At 36.2% G+C, this 16,734-nt stretch overlaps 1 protein-coding gene across 2 annotated transcripts; it reads right to left on the minus strand.

Moving 5' to 3' along the window:
• Positions 1-2,277: 2,277 nt before the first annotated feature.
• Positions 2,278-14,941, minus strand: LOC134528341 (programmed cell death protein 6-like). 2 transcript variants are annotated; one of them, XM_063361894.1, is made up of 5 exons: positions 14,769-14,940; positions 13,521-13,627; positions 11,874-12,142; positions 8,372-8,398; positions 2,278-6,431 (listed from the first exon to the last, which is right to left on the minus strand). In XM_063361894.1, the coding sequence occupies exons 1-5, from the start codon at positions 14,804-14,806 to the stop codon at positions 6,354-6,356; spliced, it is 519 nt and encodes a 172-aa protein (XP_063217964.1). In that variant the 5' UTR covers positions 14,807-14,940; the 3' UTR covers positions 2,278-6,353. The 2 variants fall into 2 exon arrangements, with proteins under 2 accessions (XP_063217964.1, XP_063217963.1); XM_063361893.1 differs by lacking the exon at positions 2,278-6,431 and having other exon boundaries at positions 7,119-8,398; positions 14,769-14,941.
• Between the last annotated feature and the right edge of the window lie 1,793 nt (positions 14,942-16,734).

Consider the following 16,734-nt stretch of genomic DNA (forward strand, 5'->3'; position numbering starts at 1 on the left):
CTCCTTTGTCTGGTTGGCTGGCTAGCTGGCAGGAGGGAGGTAAAGTCACGCCTCTGCCTATCTCCCCCCCTGCCGCAGCGCTGCCACTCCCCCTTGCAGACTCGCTACCTCTCTCTATCGCTTGTCGCGTCGCTGCCTCTCCCACCCTCCCTCATTAGAACGAAGACGAACGACTTGTCACTCGTTCCGCCAGCTGTTTCATTTAATCAAAATTTAATTGGCGTTTAAATAAGTTGTGGCGGTATTTCATTTTGCTTTTATTAAATGTTAGTTTTTCATGTCTGAAAAAAACAAAAATCTATTTTTTCCTCCAAATTCGCGTATAGGCCCCCTCCCCCTTTTTGGAGTCGAAAATTTGGAAAAAAAGGGGGGCCTTTACGCGAGTAAATACGGTATATGAGCATTCAAAATAATGAGACTTTTTTTCTCAATAAACCTTTTTATAAAATAAAACATAATAAAATAATTATGAAGTTTTGTAAAACTGACACACTAACACCATAACAATATTGGACAATGCAAAATCCCACTGTCAGGTTGCAGTGTTTTACCCAACATACTCTTTTCTACGCTCAAAAACACTAAGCGCAATATTCCAAAACATTTGGGTAAGTTAGCAAATAAGCACTGCCTTGTTGGTATACAACTGTAACCTAACTTGCAGACCATATTCCAGAACGTACCTACACCCAATCACTGTTAGGTAATGACAAGGCAACAATTTTAATAATCTGTGCTCTGCCCGAGGATAGAAACTGATTTCAATGTATTCTAGTGGTCGTTTGGCAACCATCGATACATTTGCTACGCCAAATATCCTAAGATAGCAGCACTATCGCGCAAATTAAATTTTCTCAAGTACCTACTTTTAAAGTCGAAATTATTTGTTTTCATGACCACTAAAGTGTACAAAATGTATTCCAGAATAGTTTTGCTATCATTAAGTTTCATTTTGCACACCAATATGCTTGTACGTCTCCCAATGATCACAAAAATGACTATAAGAGTTAATACTGACATATGGTTAGGCCATCTGGACGAAAGCAACGAAAAAATGAGTTCTTCTCATGCAGCAGAACGGCAATGGATGTCAGTCAGTTCCCATTTCAGCTGCACAGGAGCGAAAGAGTTTAGTGTCAGAGCTAGAGCGTCAGACAGAGAGACGTCATACTGAACCGCAGGGTTGCGTCATGGCAGAGGCAGATGCGAGCGAAGGACTCTCAGATTAAATTTCGACCAATTGTAAAGCGGCGGACCCCAGGTGGAAAGCCATCTTGGGTTAGTCAATGTTTTAGTAGATATTGTTATGTATTTAATTTAAAATGTGCTGGCCTGATGGTCCAATTATTAATTTAGTATACCGTATTTACTCGAATATAGGTCGCAGCAATTTTACCAGATTTTATGGGAAAAAATGAAGTGCGACCTATATGTGAAGAAAAATTTTTTAAAATTTTTGAGAAATTTTTTTTGCAATTGTATTTTGCTTTAAAATGCGAAAAAGAAGTTTATATAGGTATAGGAAAATTTATTTACAATGTACACATAGTTAATTAACCAAGTGAATTTTCATAACAAAAAATCAAACAAAAAAAAAATTAAAGGCAACAAAGGCAACGAAAGATTTAAATGGCATCTTCGAAGAAGGGGAAAAAACCGTTGAAAATGTTCACGCAGTAAACACAAAAAAATGGTAAACAAAGGGCGATGTTGCACCTGGATGGCAAACAAGTAGAAAAAGGGAAGGGGAGAAGCAATGGTTTCCCCAGCCACTATCTTATCTGTGACGGGAACTTCCTCACGCGTCAGACCAATCGCACGTTTAAAACGAAAACCGCTGCAGATATAACAAATCATAACAGGCCTTTTTTATTTGTATTTAAATTTACTACAACTTTTATTCTGTGCATTTTTTCAATACAAAGCACTGTTTTCGAGTTATAGGTAGTCTACAATTAAGACATTTTAAGAAGTCAGGAATCTAACTTGACTTCAATTTTTTATATTCGGTTATTATGAGTACTTGTTACAACAATTTATCACGCCATTATTGTAGTAGCGGAGTTTTACAGTACCCGTTAACTCTTTCGTGCATGGCGCGCCGGCCGTTCGCGTCATTAAATTACCGGTGCGACCTATATGGGGGGAATCTTAAATACCAAATTCAAGATCTCAAATTATGGGTGCGACCTATATGCGATGGCGACCTATAATACTATGAGTGTATGTGACAAAATAAAAATTAGTCAAGGTATAAAATACAAATTATAAAAAACATTTTATAGGTATATAGAACATTACTCTATATTTATTATGTTCAAATTTTACACTTAAATTTTAAATATTATCACTGAAAAGAAGTTGTATACACAGTCAAAACATTTTTTAATTCTTTGTATAAGAAAAATAGGCAATAGCCATATCATGATAACATACAAAACCTACCGAGACTATCTACATCCTCTTTGTTGCACCAAGTTTAATTTTTAACAGCATTAACAATCAGTCAGTTAGTTACATCTAGCAACATAACTCTAAACAGATCTATATTAAGAGAGAATTATTGTTAAATTGTATAAAGCCTGAGGAAAAGTCGATTGAAAAACATTAAGCAATTATTACAATACTTTCTTTGGATCAACACAATACGTATCAATTTAAATGCATAGCTGAGCAGTTATTAAAAAATTTCAAATTATGTTACATACAACTTTTATTAATAATATTTACATTTAAAAAGTCAGTTACACACAATAGGTCAAGTTAATTATCAGAACACAGAAACAAAACATACCTTAAAGGAAATTGATTAAACATAATTGTCTCCATTGTTAGTCTCACAGTAACATTTGCGAGATGCTGCCACATTCTGCACACAGTTCCAGTGTGTCTTTGTTATGGCTTCGAGATACATGAAGTTACGAAAGGCCTTAAGCCCCAAGTAAATCAGTTGTTTTCTACGTATTTGTAATACTGCAAAAATGGAAGCGACGTTCACTCTGTCCAGTGCATTGCAAATGCAAATTACATCATAGAATGTTTTCTTAAATTCATCTGTGACATACAATGTAACGGAAGTGAGTACATACCTACATTCTACAACCAACTGGCTCGGTACAATGTTGTCAAGTATCGGAAACATGGCAAAAAAAAAATCATAAAATACTCAGCTATACATGGAACGCTGAACCTGCAATTCAACTACATAGTACATACCCTTTATGCAAAGCTTAGTACAATACCAATTAATTTAAACAATAAATACTAACCAGCACTGTGCGCAATACTCATTGTAGTTCACAGAATGAAAGCCAAACTACTCCACTAGGATTGGTTATGGGCGGAAGTTTCTCCTCACACAGAGATAGTGCAGCATCAATTTAGCCACACGGCACGCTGTGTGCTCGCAACTTTCCGTCACTAATTCTCCCCATAAATTATTTTCCGTACTCCTCTACTCATCCTCTGCAGTGGTTTTGTATTCTTCGTTGCTGCTAGTATGACCCGGTTATATTGCTCTGTTGTAGCCTTGTATGCAGTGAAATTTCATGGCAACAAAATACTGCATCAAATAACAATTTTTCAACAAGTTTTGTTCGTGAATATTTGTTTTATTAATGAGTTATTTGAGAGGTGACCTCTCATGCACAGGGGAATTTTCAGGTCAACAACCGAAGAGATTACGAACACCAGCTTGACGTACATGCAGAGGTGTACTAAGCGTTCCAAATATAAATCACCTTTACCCTTCAGAATGTGAACATTTTTGCAGTGAAAGTTGCAGGATGTTACACTGTAGCTAGTCAACATTTGTTAGTTTCATATTTAAACACTAAAGCATTATTCATTTTGAAACAACAGCACTGGCTACTAGCACAAAACGTTTGGCCAAAATTATAAAACTTGCTAAAGGCGTCAAATTAACTGTGTTTCAGTACCTACATATTAATGAAAGTTTAAACATAGTTTGAAGTCATAGTTGAGTTTTCGCTTAGTGTTCTTAAATGTGACTATTATGAGTTGTTGAATTCACAATATGCAGTTTAACAATGATCCAGTAAACTATTTAATAATATCTGCCATTGAAAGAGTTGAGTCTGATTTAAGAAGAATGTGTAATAAGAAACAAACTCCCACATTACACACACTTGTGGAAAAATAATAAAATATATTTAGATTACCCTTATATCTTCCAATAACTCTACATAATAAAAATATAGTAAAAAAATAAGTAAATTAAAATAGTGTGAAAATTAGAAAATGCAAAAGATTTAACAGTAACAAAATCCTCAATGTAGAAACATATTCCCACTGTAAAATTGGCCAATAAAAGCAACTAAATGAACTATATTAACATGCACTAGCCAAACACAAACTTAAAATATTTATTTTAAAAACCACACAAATACTACACCCAAAAATAATGTACGCATGTGCAGGACACAAATTCATCAATGGATAAACATTTATGCATTTAAAAATCGAGACCCTGATTTAGTTTTGGTGCATGGTCTTAAAAATAAGCATATTTCATGTTTTGAAATTTAAAGTTGCACATACAATAAATATTCAATACATAAAATAAATTTTCCCATAACAAATAACTACGGAAATTTTACAACATATCAAACAGGAACTAAATACCTACACGTGAAATAGCCTCCACCAAACATAGTGAGCAATACTTACATTACATCTCATTTATTAACAATTTAACTTTTAAAATACTAGGTATTAACAGCTTCTACATATTTCAGGATACAGAACATGTACAAATACCACATTATAGATCTGCCAAATCAAAAATCGCTATAAACAACAATTGTTATTATAAATTCTTGGTAGCCAATGCTACAACTTCTCTTTATCCTTCGACCCCAATAAGACAAGACTGGCTGCCCGGTTTATAATACGCATGACCTTATAAAGCCAACCAAGTTTTTCCATTTGATATCAACAATGTGTTCCTAAACTGCAATAAACCATCACTGCAGTTCAAGTCTAATTTTGTTTTTCCCAATGTTAAGCCTTGAAAGAAATGTTACACATTAACATCAGTAAAAATAAAAAAAATTACCTCAGTACGAGACTCAGCACATGCATACTTGGCATATACTGGAAAGGAAGGAAGGAAGAAAGACTGTAAATTCAAATTAAGTGCACAGATAAGATTCATGTAGAAAAAGATCTTTTGGACTGTGTAAATGTAAAACTTGTGTTACAAATTTCTTATCCCCTGTGATGTAAGTAAATTACGACTGTCACTCGACACATTCGGTTAAAAATCTGTAGGTGGGAGGGATAGTAAAAGTTTGGTTCTAACATGGAACAGTTCTACACAAAATGTAAGGTGACAAGACGTTCCACGACCATACTGAGTTACGAACCGCTGGGACATCAACTTGAGTCACGTCAAAGCCTCGTTCCTTTCGCACGCCCACCAAACTACAGGATGAATTAGAAGCCAGTGGGTGTAATCTATCTGTACCAGGCTCGGAAGTCCAGCAAAGAAAACTATTTGAAGAAACTTGGTACTGCAGCTCTCTACTAAGTAGTGTCACATCCACTGATTACACTACCATACAGCCACTCAAAATGCCAACAAGAGAAATTTAGACTAATCACTTGACTGGAGGTTGTGTATATATCCATGACTGTTGCAAATAAAAAAGTAATGAGAGATCGTTGCAATAAATGCAACTTTTAATGTTATCACACAATTTTTTTTTGTATTTACGACACAAATATGTGGTCCTGACATGCCGCAAGATACATAGCACTATCTCATGATATTATTGAAATAAATTTGATCATTTGATATGGGTTTCAAATTCTGGATGATTATGTTAACATTTTGAGTTTTAATTGCTGGAAATGGTGCATTTTCGATCGTGCACATTAATTGACTTAGGTTTAAACTGAAGATTTCCTTCAAAATAGTTAACTGTAATATTGGCACATGGACATGGACATGTTAAGTTCTGCTGTAAAAACAAGACACAGGGAAAAGTAACTTTTTTTGCCAGAAGTTTTCGGGAAAAGTCCACAGAAATGGGAACTTTAGTTCAGTGTAAAAATTAATTGCCATGAAATAATTTACCTTCAGCTTGGTGTGTACTGAGCTTTATGGACAAAATAATAGGTATGTTAAGAAAAGTGATGATCAGTAAATTCCTTGTTGAATACGATGCACGCTAAAGAAAGGGTACGAGAAAATTGCCGTCAAGATACAATCCTGTATGCGAGGACGTACACAACCATGCATTTAATGCACAGTTTCATTAAAACTTGAGTTCTTTTGGCATGCGTAAGCAGATGGAATGTGGTAAGCAACTTTGTGCGACAATCTGCAGTCATATCTTCAAGCTAAAAACCATCGACAGGAACTGTTCGTAATGAATGGTAATGACTCCATCTTGGTCAGTGTCGTACTGTCTCAGGGTGGCTACCAAACTGTAAAGAATAAATTCCCTGACTTTTCCAGGAAAATCATTTTTATTCCCTGACCATGCCTAACAATCTCATCAATTTTTTTAAGCGTAAAACCTTCTTATTTTTACATATTATAACTAACTTATCAGATAACATACACAAATATATGTCAAAACAAAATCAGACAAACAATAATAGCTTTTAGAAATTAAATTTTTTCGATTATAATGTATGTTAAGTGATGATGAACTTGCTAATATTTAGTGAATTATATATAGGTACTAATGAACATACACATTCTTAAGCAATATTAGCAAACAATCTTACTTAAAGAGTTTTTATTAGTTTTTCTATGTCTAATTGTAAGGTAACAAATTAAAAGAGTAATGGGTCTTTTTTCTTAATAATGTACGTAATTTTGTTGCCTGTAAATAATAACACATTTTTTGTTGATTATTTCTAAAACTTAAAAAAAAATTAAAATTTGTATATTTATAAAACTGAATTTTATTCACTAAAATAAACACATTTCATAAATAATATTTCTTTTACTAGCTATAAAATAAATCCTTTTATAATTAAAATTTTTCGATTATATTATATGTTAAGTGAAGATTAAAAACAACTGTTATATATGCCATTTTACCCAATTATTTAAATTATTGTTTTATTTACTCATTTGATGTATAATAACCCAAAAAAGGATAATAGTCTAGGCGTTCACAACACTGATCATTATAAAAAATAACTACTATAACATACAAAGAAGATCGCCTGCAGTAGCGGTAGCAAAGCGAACGAACTATCTGTGACCTGCCTTCTTTGAATTCGAAATGGGAGCGGACAAACTAAAAGAGCGACCTAGTTCGCACGTGTGTGCTTTTTTTTTTTTTGTTCCCAGTCGTGTAGTGCTTCTCTACGTTTTACTTTTCAGATGTACTATTTATTTTATTTTGCTGTCCTCTTTGTGTAAACGTTTTTAATAGGAGCGCTCCCGGTCGCGAACTATTATGCGCAAGTCTAATGATTAGCTACTCTTAATATTTACCTTTCACTTTTCTTATCCTGTATTGGAATTCATTTTAAAAAAAATGTTTTACTCCATAAAAGTAATGGGCTAAAAATTTGAATATAACCGAATAAACACTTTAACTCATTAATCACCTTTACTCTTAGCTTTCAGCAACGGCAATATTCTTCCCAAGCCCACACGTTCATATCTGATCCCGCGCACATTTTCCCCCCCATCTTTGTCTACTACTTCTATTCTCTCCTTTTTATCTTCAGAACAAAGCCCGACTAGCTTACTAAATAATACTGAAAACATGTACACACCACTATTCAAAACGTTTACACAAAGAGGACAGCAAAATGAAATAAATAGTACATCTGAAAAGTAAAACGTAGAGAAGCACTACACAACACGACTGGCAACAAAAAAAAGCACTCACGTTTTCATCCCAAAACGTTCGTGTACTTGTACCACAGTTGCCAATAATACGAGAAACAAAAATAAAACTATTTCGGTCATCTCGGTGTACTATGAGCTATAAAACTAGTAAGCATAGAATAATTTGGTACACGTACCATGACTATGGTGGCAATACAATGCATGCGCGCGCACGCCAGCCAGCTGTTATCAGCAACGCAAACACAGCAGAGTTTTTTATGGGCCCGCGACATCAAAAATGGCTTCATTAAAATGTCAAACTTTGTATAAAATATAGTACATATTCAGAATTTCAGTTAATAATTCGCTACATACAATTAACAAATTAACAAAGACTATGAATAATATTAAGCTGTAAAATGCTGCAGCAGGAACTTTAGACAAGATTTAATTTTTTCCCTGACTATTTGAAAAATTTCCTGACTTTTCCCTGCTGGCAAAATTCCCTGACTTTTCCCGGTTTTCCCGGTTTTCCCGGTTGGTCGCCACCCTGTGTCTGAACGCAGATGTCAACGTCTGGAAAAACAGAAAAAACAAATATGAAGTTTTAGCAACAGCATCAATAGGACTACACAATCTAAATAAAGTGCATTATTAAGTGTAAAAAAACAAGGCAGCTACGTGCTAACCAATTACCATTTTCTCCAGAAAGAAATTTCCTCAGCAAAGTCAAATATTTTAATTTTACAACTGTGTGTGCCAAATTTGTTGGGCAGGATTTGAATATACATTTTTAATGTGCAGTAGTCTCAATTAACCATGGCAGCCTTAGATAACACAAATCTCTAATAACATGGACAAAATAAGAAAATAGTCCTGGTTTTCAGCTGACCCAGTGTTATCACTTTTAGGGTGATTTTCCCCCAGCTTTCCTTCATTGTACCTTCACGTCACTCCATTATTTGCCCAACCAGTAAATAGCATCTTCGAGATTCATTTTCTTTTGGCTTTCGACAAGTCAGATCAATAACTACATCCTCAAGCAAATTGTTTAACAGTCTCAGCTGGTAATGGAGCTTTAGGTCGCTAGGATAATACAGAACTTCGGTTAATTGAGACACTACTGTAGTATATTTAATGACATTTTAAACTTATTCACATGTTTCCATTTTTTTTTGTTATTTAAATTGTTTGGCAGAGGGCAGAAACCCAGCAATAAATTGTGTACATTTTTTTGAGTATAAATTTACTACAACTTTTTTATGTATAAAATATGTTTCTAAACATCAAACATCATAAACAATAACAGAAGAGCTATTAATAGGGACGAGATTATATGGTGAACTGCAATAAAACAGAAATAACACCAAAAAAAAGTGTCAATACACCATATAACACCAAATTTCAAGTCAATACACAAAGCACCAAAATCTAATTAAAATCATGAAACTATTCAGTATTTTCAATCAAAACTTAACTCTATTGACAAATATGTTATCTTTTAAATATTAAATTCAATTAAAGAAATTTATTTAGCATGAAGTTTGTACCACAATTTATGTAAAAAAAGATTGGAATAAGTTTACTTTTTTTAATCTTGCAAACGTTATTAGTTACTAATTTTTACATTACGACATTAGTACATACATTGATTTATTCTGATATTTAGACATCCTGTTATATGGTGGCATTCTACATGTCTACTGGTATCTACTCTACTACTGTAATTATTTACCCTTGGAACAAAAGCACTTTGTATTACATAATAACCATTCTATTATATTAAACCAATATACTTAGCATTATAAATCCTATGTAATGGGTAGGGACTGTGAAAACACTGTATTAATGAGAGTTTTGTATTAACATAGTTTTTTACTAATGAGGTTTTACTGTAGTAATATTGTAATTTGTTTAGCATTTGTTAAGCAAGTGATTTTGTGGTGAGATTTTATTAATTAACAGGTAATGAAAATCAGCATGTAGTTTCCTGCCTGAGGCAAGGTCTACATGAATGAATTGAAGCACACACACACAGGAACCGGCTGCCCTACCTGAAGATAATAAAGTATTCTATTTTGTGTTTTTAAATTATTTTAAAAATATTTTTAACCCAGGATTTTAAAGGTAAAGTTCCTTTTTTATTTCTGCATGTAAATAATTAAATTTCTTTGGCAAATTAAGAGCTGTTTCGAACTCTTCTCGTTGAGAGGGGAAAGGAAAAAATGTTGTGAAAGAATGTTCTTGTTACTATTCTTAAACCCAAAATTTTACTGTTTGTCTTGTAAGTGTTCATAATTGGTATCATGATTAATTTATAACATAATTCAGATGTGCATCTAGTCACCTTATCTAGTTGATTTTTTTCTTTTGGCAAAGACTGACTTACAGGTGTGGTCTGTTTTTCTTAATGCACTTTATTTTAATTTTTTTTATTTGGAACACCTTTGCTGAAAGTGAGAACCATCTATCTTGTGAGTTTATTTTAATTTTATTTACCACACGGAGGTCGAAGCAATTGATCCACCCTCCTGCAATACCCTACCCTTGTGTCCCACCAAGGTAGGTTCTACAGCTGTACCAATTCACAACATTTTGCAGATATGACGATACAACTGTTGCCGATTCACCGATTCCGAACCGACACAGGAGAAAACACATTTTCGTTAAAATATTTTTATAAAATTACTAAATTACCCAAAATTACTCATTCTAAGAAAAGCATTCAATGCAAATACACATGCATTTTAGTTTATAAATGGAACATATTTCTCTTTTTTAAACTCATATTTTTAGCTTGTTTTCATTTGTTTGTTGACGACTCAGTTGCTTATTGAAACATTAATTAACTAATAGAGGCTGCAAAATTTATAATTATTTAATACATAATTATATAAAATAAGATTTAATAATAGTTAACTATGAAATATGTTGATTCACAAAATATGAAGTTTAAGAAAAATGAATTTAAAATGTGCAAAATTGCCAGACTTTGTACATGTTTACAATTCAAGAACGTGAATTCCAATACCATCTTAATGCATGCGACTGCACAAATTCACGGTACAAATTATGTATAAGGAAATGCATTTCATGGGGTCACTTTGCACAAAAAACAGTAAAAGTAGGTTATGTTATGTAAAGTCCTAAATTATTATTATTATTTTTTAAATTCAATTTCAAAAACTTTACATGAGTTTATTAAAAAATGTTTCAGTTACTATATTACCAACATTTAGGTATTTGCAGTTCAAGCAGTTGGTATTTTCCATTGTTTACGTGGTAGCTATGCTCTAAATAAAGCAAGTTTTTTGTTCCTATCTAACTTAACCGTATTTGTGATATATTTATTTACGATGTATTAGATTCAATAACGTTATTAAAACTTAGGATGTTTAAGTTTGATATGTAAGGCTGACACACGTAGCTAAGAAATGATGATCAAAGTATGTAGTAGTATGAAAAGTAAAACGGGTACTGGTTCAATAATAGCCAAAAATTAACAAGTGTGTTGTGTATTCAACTAAATATCAGCAAAATCTGCTTCTGGCAATTCGTGTCAGCACAGCTCTAGTAGGTTCCAACATGACTGAGCAAGGGTACCATCATTACATTTTGTTTTATAATTTTTCCCTTGAAAAATAAATCTGCATGCCATTTATAAAGAAGTATAAATACAAAGTAATAAAAAATCAAGTTCAGTCTACCTTCAGCATTCCTCCATGTAGCTTTGTCAACTATGCAATCACAGCCCTGGATATTTTTTCTGAAATCAACTAAATGTTTCTGGTCACAATATAACAATAATAAAAAAAGGATTTTCTACTCTTCTAAGAATAATCAAAATGCACTTGTGAAAATATAATTTTCCACCAAAGATTAAATCCAAGCCATATATCACTCCAATTCATAATATGAGATTTCCATACCTACGACTTGAGTTTAGCACAACCTCCTGACGTAAAAACATGTTCAAGAAAAGGGACCAAAGATTGCAAGCTAGTGACGATCTACCCGCCTGCCATAAAATAAACGTACAACAGCAACTCACATGCAGAACAATGCAGCACTGAATGAAGTCGTCGAACAAAATGGTTCCTTTCCCCAGCCGGTCGAACTTCCTGACCATCATGTTGACGAGGTGATCGGACAGCCGGTAGCCAAAGGAAGTGAGGGCCATCTTCAGCTCGGACTGGTCGATGTTCCCAGAGTTGTCGCGGTCGAATGACCGGAAACAGTTCTGCCAGTCCGTGACGTACTTCCACAAGGCCCCGAAATCTTCGAAACTAACAGTGCCTCTGCTTTCTTTATCAAACATTCCTACAAATAAACAGACAGGGAATATCAGCCAATGTAGATACTAAAATGATTACATTGGTACATTTATCGAAATCTTGGTGTTTCAGCATCACCACTGCATTAAAGGGTGCGTTCAAGAATGTCATAGTCCTACTGGAAATTAGTTAATAAACAAAACATGTATTACTTATGGAAACATTAAATTAAATAAACCATCACCCTTGGGGTTGAAAAAAGAAGTAAATTATTATTTAGGGAATGGAACATGACACTGAAGCTACTTCCCTCTACACCCCCCCCCCCCCCCCCCAAGACCCTATCCAGGGTTGGCGCACTATTCAAAAATGGCCCGATCACATGTCACTCGTAGCACTTGCTAGTGATAACAAAACAGAACTAGGTGTAGGGGGAAGGGAAGAGGGAAGTTGCATTTGGCATTGTGGGGCACAGCCCCTGGACGTTGTCATTCTGTTGTATTTAATGACTGCAATAAAGGATGAATAAATATCATTCTGCAACATGTAAAAATTAAAAGTGACATGGGTAACTTAAATAGAGCATTGACACTAATCTGAATATTGCAGAATCATGGAATCATTCAACTTCACACAGTTATTAGTGTTGAAAAAAGCACAAACAAGAATAAACAAAGTTTGTCTTATAACAGTTACAACTGACATCATACTAGAGGACATAGGTTAATATGTTAATGTGATCTTTACTCATTTATGTTCTTAAATTACTCCACAAGATTTTCAAAGTGATCTGTTACGTGATATTCATGCACTAATCATGTGATTCTTTGTCATAAAACCACCCAATCCAGGCAATATTATCTTCATCTGAAAATTTCTGGAGCAGTTGAGACTAAGAAATTACTCAATCTATACCTACCCACACGACAACCAAAAAATAGTTATTATCTAGAAGAGGGATACAGCAAAAAAAAAAACTTAAATTGCAATTTCTTTACTCTCAAACATATTTTGTAGGATTGCATTGTGATATTTAAAGTAATGTACTTGTGATTATCAGTTTTAATGGTTGGTATGTTAGCTATATCAAAAATACTATAAAAATGAAGAATGGTTATAATTTAGTTAGGTCAACAAAATTAATTATGTATTTCATTTATGTAGCTTATCAAACCCAAAAAACCTTTGTTTTTAAAAGAAACAGCCAACATATGCAAATTAAATCAAAACATTGCCAATACAACAAAACATAAATAAACTAAACACCTTTGCATCTTACCGCCGCTCACAACATGCAACAGGAGATAATTCTATATTGGGTAGCAAAATATTTAAATGATAGCTTTGCCAGTTTACAAACGTATTAGAAAAAATGTCATATTAAAAAATTGAAAATTGTTGACGTAAGCGTAAAAGCACAGTACCTATCATCAGTCTGACGGTCTCCGGGTTGAAAGGCGTCCACGTGCCATTGGACAAGGCCAGCTGAAGCTCATCAGCGGATATGTAGCCACTGCGATCTCTGTCGACACTGTAAAAATATATTATCCAATCAGTATACACAATGTCTTTATCAGAATCACCAGTGACCAATAGCTACATGGAAAGGGTATTCAATACAGAATTAAGTTTTCCCACCCGTGTAGTTTATTCTTTTTCAATGACTAACTCTTAAATTGATAATTCTCAAACAAATGGGTTTCTGCCCAAGTATCAAGATTCTCCAAACCAGAATAGGCTGCCCCCAAACTTCTTTTTTATAATTCCGAGACACCCTAACACAACCAAAAATGGGTAATGTGTGCATGGAGGAGAAGCGATGGTGAAGATATTGACCATAAAGTGATGATCAAGGTGCTGTATAGGAAATACTACAGTGGAGGAGGCTGGTAAAAAAAACTGTGAGGCTGTTCAAGAACTACAAGCACAGAGGGAGGATAAATCATGAGTGGAAGATAATGCGGGCGACAGGGGCGGACCCAGAATTGACTTCTGGTTGGGGCTCCGGTAGTCTGGACCTAGTAGGCTATAATACCTGTTTATTACTTCAGAAGTCGTGTATTATCCAGTGCATATTTAACACTTCTGGGGAGGGGGGCACATGCCCCCCATCTAAATCCGCCATTGGCAGGCGAGGAGGTAAACAGAAAGAGGGAAACAATTCCTGACAAGGAAGTGGAATGAGCTGGAGGGGAAGGCATTGGGGATGAGAAGGTCCTAAGGAGAAAAGGAGTGCAGTAGGGGGAGGACTCCTTGCATTCGGGCAAAAGCCCAAATGCACGTATTTAATCACTTAATCAATCAACCAATGCTCTAACCCCATTAACCCCTTAAAAGTTGGAATGCATACAGAAACAACAGTGTGGTAAAAACAATAGTCATTTGGGAGATAGTTGTAAAATTCTCTTTAAGATTCTGTGTACCCTAAGGTTACCTTTAAGGGTGTTCGAAAGATACAAAACATATAATACCTACAAAAAAAATATTGGTACGTGACGTCATATTATTTACATCCCACTTTCGTCATACACCTATGTGAATAGTCCATAAATCGTAAAAGTTACGAGCTCCGAACTAACTCAGAGAAAAATATCTCAATTTCTCAAAAATTAATCATAATGATGCAATACCAAGGAAACAAAGGCAAAAATAGAGCGTTTAAAATTACTCACCGTTGAAATACATCCCACAGAAATTCACGCGAAGCCATTCCTAAAAGTTAGATTCACACACCTCAACCGATGTTAATAATTCTCATCAAATCTCAACACTGGATTATTCCCTCCCTTTTCCAACTAACAGCCCCGGCAGTATGGGGAGGTCACGCACGTCACTTCGCTCGCTAAATTAGACTTGACCTTCGTTTCAAATACAGCCATAAGTTGTATCGAGCCATCGGTGCTCGTGTTATGCTGTGCTGAGGCCCTATTCTTGACGCTGCCGGAATAATTCCGGTAGCGGAATGATTCGCAAGTTTCAACCCGCTAGACAGCTAAATGTCTACTCTTGAAACTGCTACTGCTGCTACCGGAATCAACATTGTTGGGTTTATGAAATGTCTTTATGGAAGTGTGGCAACGTTCAATATTGTGTTGACGTCACTGGTAGAAGGCCAATCACGAGGGAAGGACCATTTATTATTAAAAGTTAAATAATAATAATAATAATAATAATAATTTACACCTGCAATTGGGCTTCCGCCCGGTGGCAAGGAGTTCCCACCCCCCAACTACCCTCACTCCTCCCCCCTCTGGAGCCTCCTTTGTAAGTCCTTCCCTCCTCCCAGATCCAGTGTCCTCCCCTCAAGTTCGTTCCACTCTCGCCCCGTCCTCACAAGGAATACCTGTCTTCCTCTCTCTGTCTGTCTCCATTCCCTCTGAATCTTCCACTCATGATCCCTCCTTCCTCGATACAGCCCTCTGTGCAACCTAGCTCCCAGCTTTCCCCAGCCCCCCTCCCCCCCACGAATTACCTTATTCATTCTCACCAGCCTTTCCACCTTCCTCCTTTCTTGCAGCGTGTCCCACCCCAGCTCCTTCATCATCACCGATGGTCTGTGAGTTTCCCCCATCCTACCTTCGCCTTCCCTTCTCCTCCACATATTCGTCACCCATCTCGCTGCCTTGTGCTGCACCCTCTCCAACTCCTCAATTTCCTTCTCCACATAGGGGTCCCACACCGCCGCAGCATACTCCAACACTGGCCGCACCAATGTCGCGTACGCCTTTTCCTTTACATTCCTACCTGTCCCTTTCAGTGTCCTGCTAAGCAGCCCTAACCCCATTCTGCCCTTCGTCACCACCTTCTTGACCTGCTTTCCCCACCCCAAGTCGTTCTGCAGGATCACTCCCAGGTATTTATACTCCTCAGCTTCCTGTATCACCTGTCCCTTCCAGCAGTACACTTTTCCCTCCACCCTTATCTTCCTTGTGAACCTCACCACCTTTGTTTTCCCTACATTTATACCCATTTCGTTTTTCCTCGACCAGCACTCCAGTTTCTGCAAGTCCTCTGCCAGGTGCGCCCCTTCCCCCACAGTTTCATAGAGCACACAATCGTCCGCAAACAACCGCAGCCTACTTTTCAACCCCTCCCCTACATCATTCATCATGATCAGGAAGAGCAGGGATCCCATGACACTGCCTTGTGGTACCCCTGACGTCACATTTCCCTCTTCTGACCATTCCTTACCCTCTCTCTTTCGCTGGATCCTGTCCCTCAAGAAGTCCCCTGTCCAATTTACCACCCTTCTGTCCTCTATCAACCCCTCCACCTTTTCCATCACCCTCCTGTGCGGCACCCTGTCAAACGCTTTCTCTAAGTCTATAAAAATAGCGTCTACCTGCTTTCCCTCATCCACTGCCTCCACCAAGTCCTCCAGCAGCCCTGCCATCTGCGTTTCACAGGAGTAACCCCTCCGGAAGCCGTGCTGCCTCTCATCCATCCAGTCCCTTTCCTCCACCCATTCTACTATATACCTCACTACCAGCCTCTCCATCACCTTGCCTACGTTTGACGTCAAGCTGACCGGCCTATAGTTTGCCGGGTGTGCCTTATTCCCACTCCCTTTATAGATGGGCACCACCACAGCCTCTTTCCACTGCCTCGGCAGCTGTCCCTCCTCCAGTGACTGCGCAT

The sequence above is a fragment of the Bacillus rossius genome, chromosome 1, assembly GCF_032445375.1.
Source record: "Bacillus rossius redtenbacheri isolate Brsri chromosome 1, Brsri_v3, whole genome shotgun sequence".
Lineage (NCBI taxonomy): Eukaryota > Metazoa > Arthropoda > Insecta > Phasmatodea > Bacillidae > Bacillus > Bacillus rossius.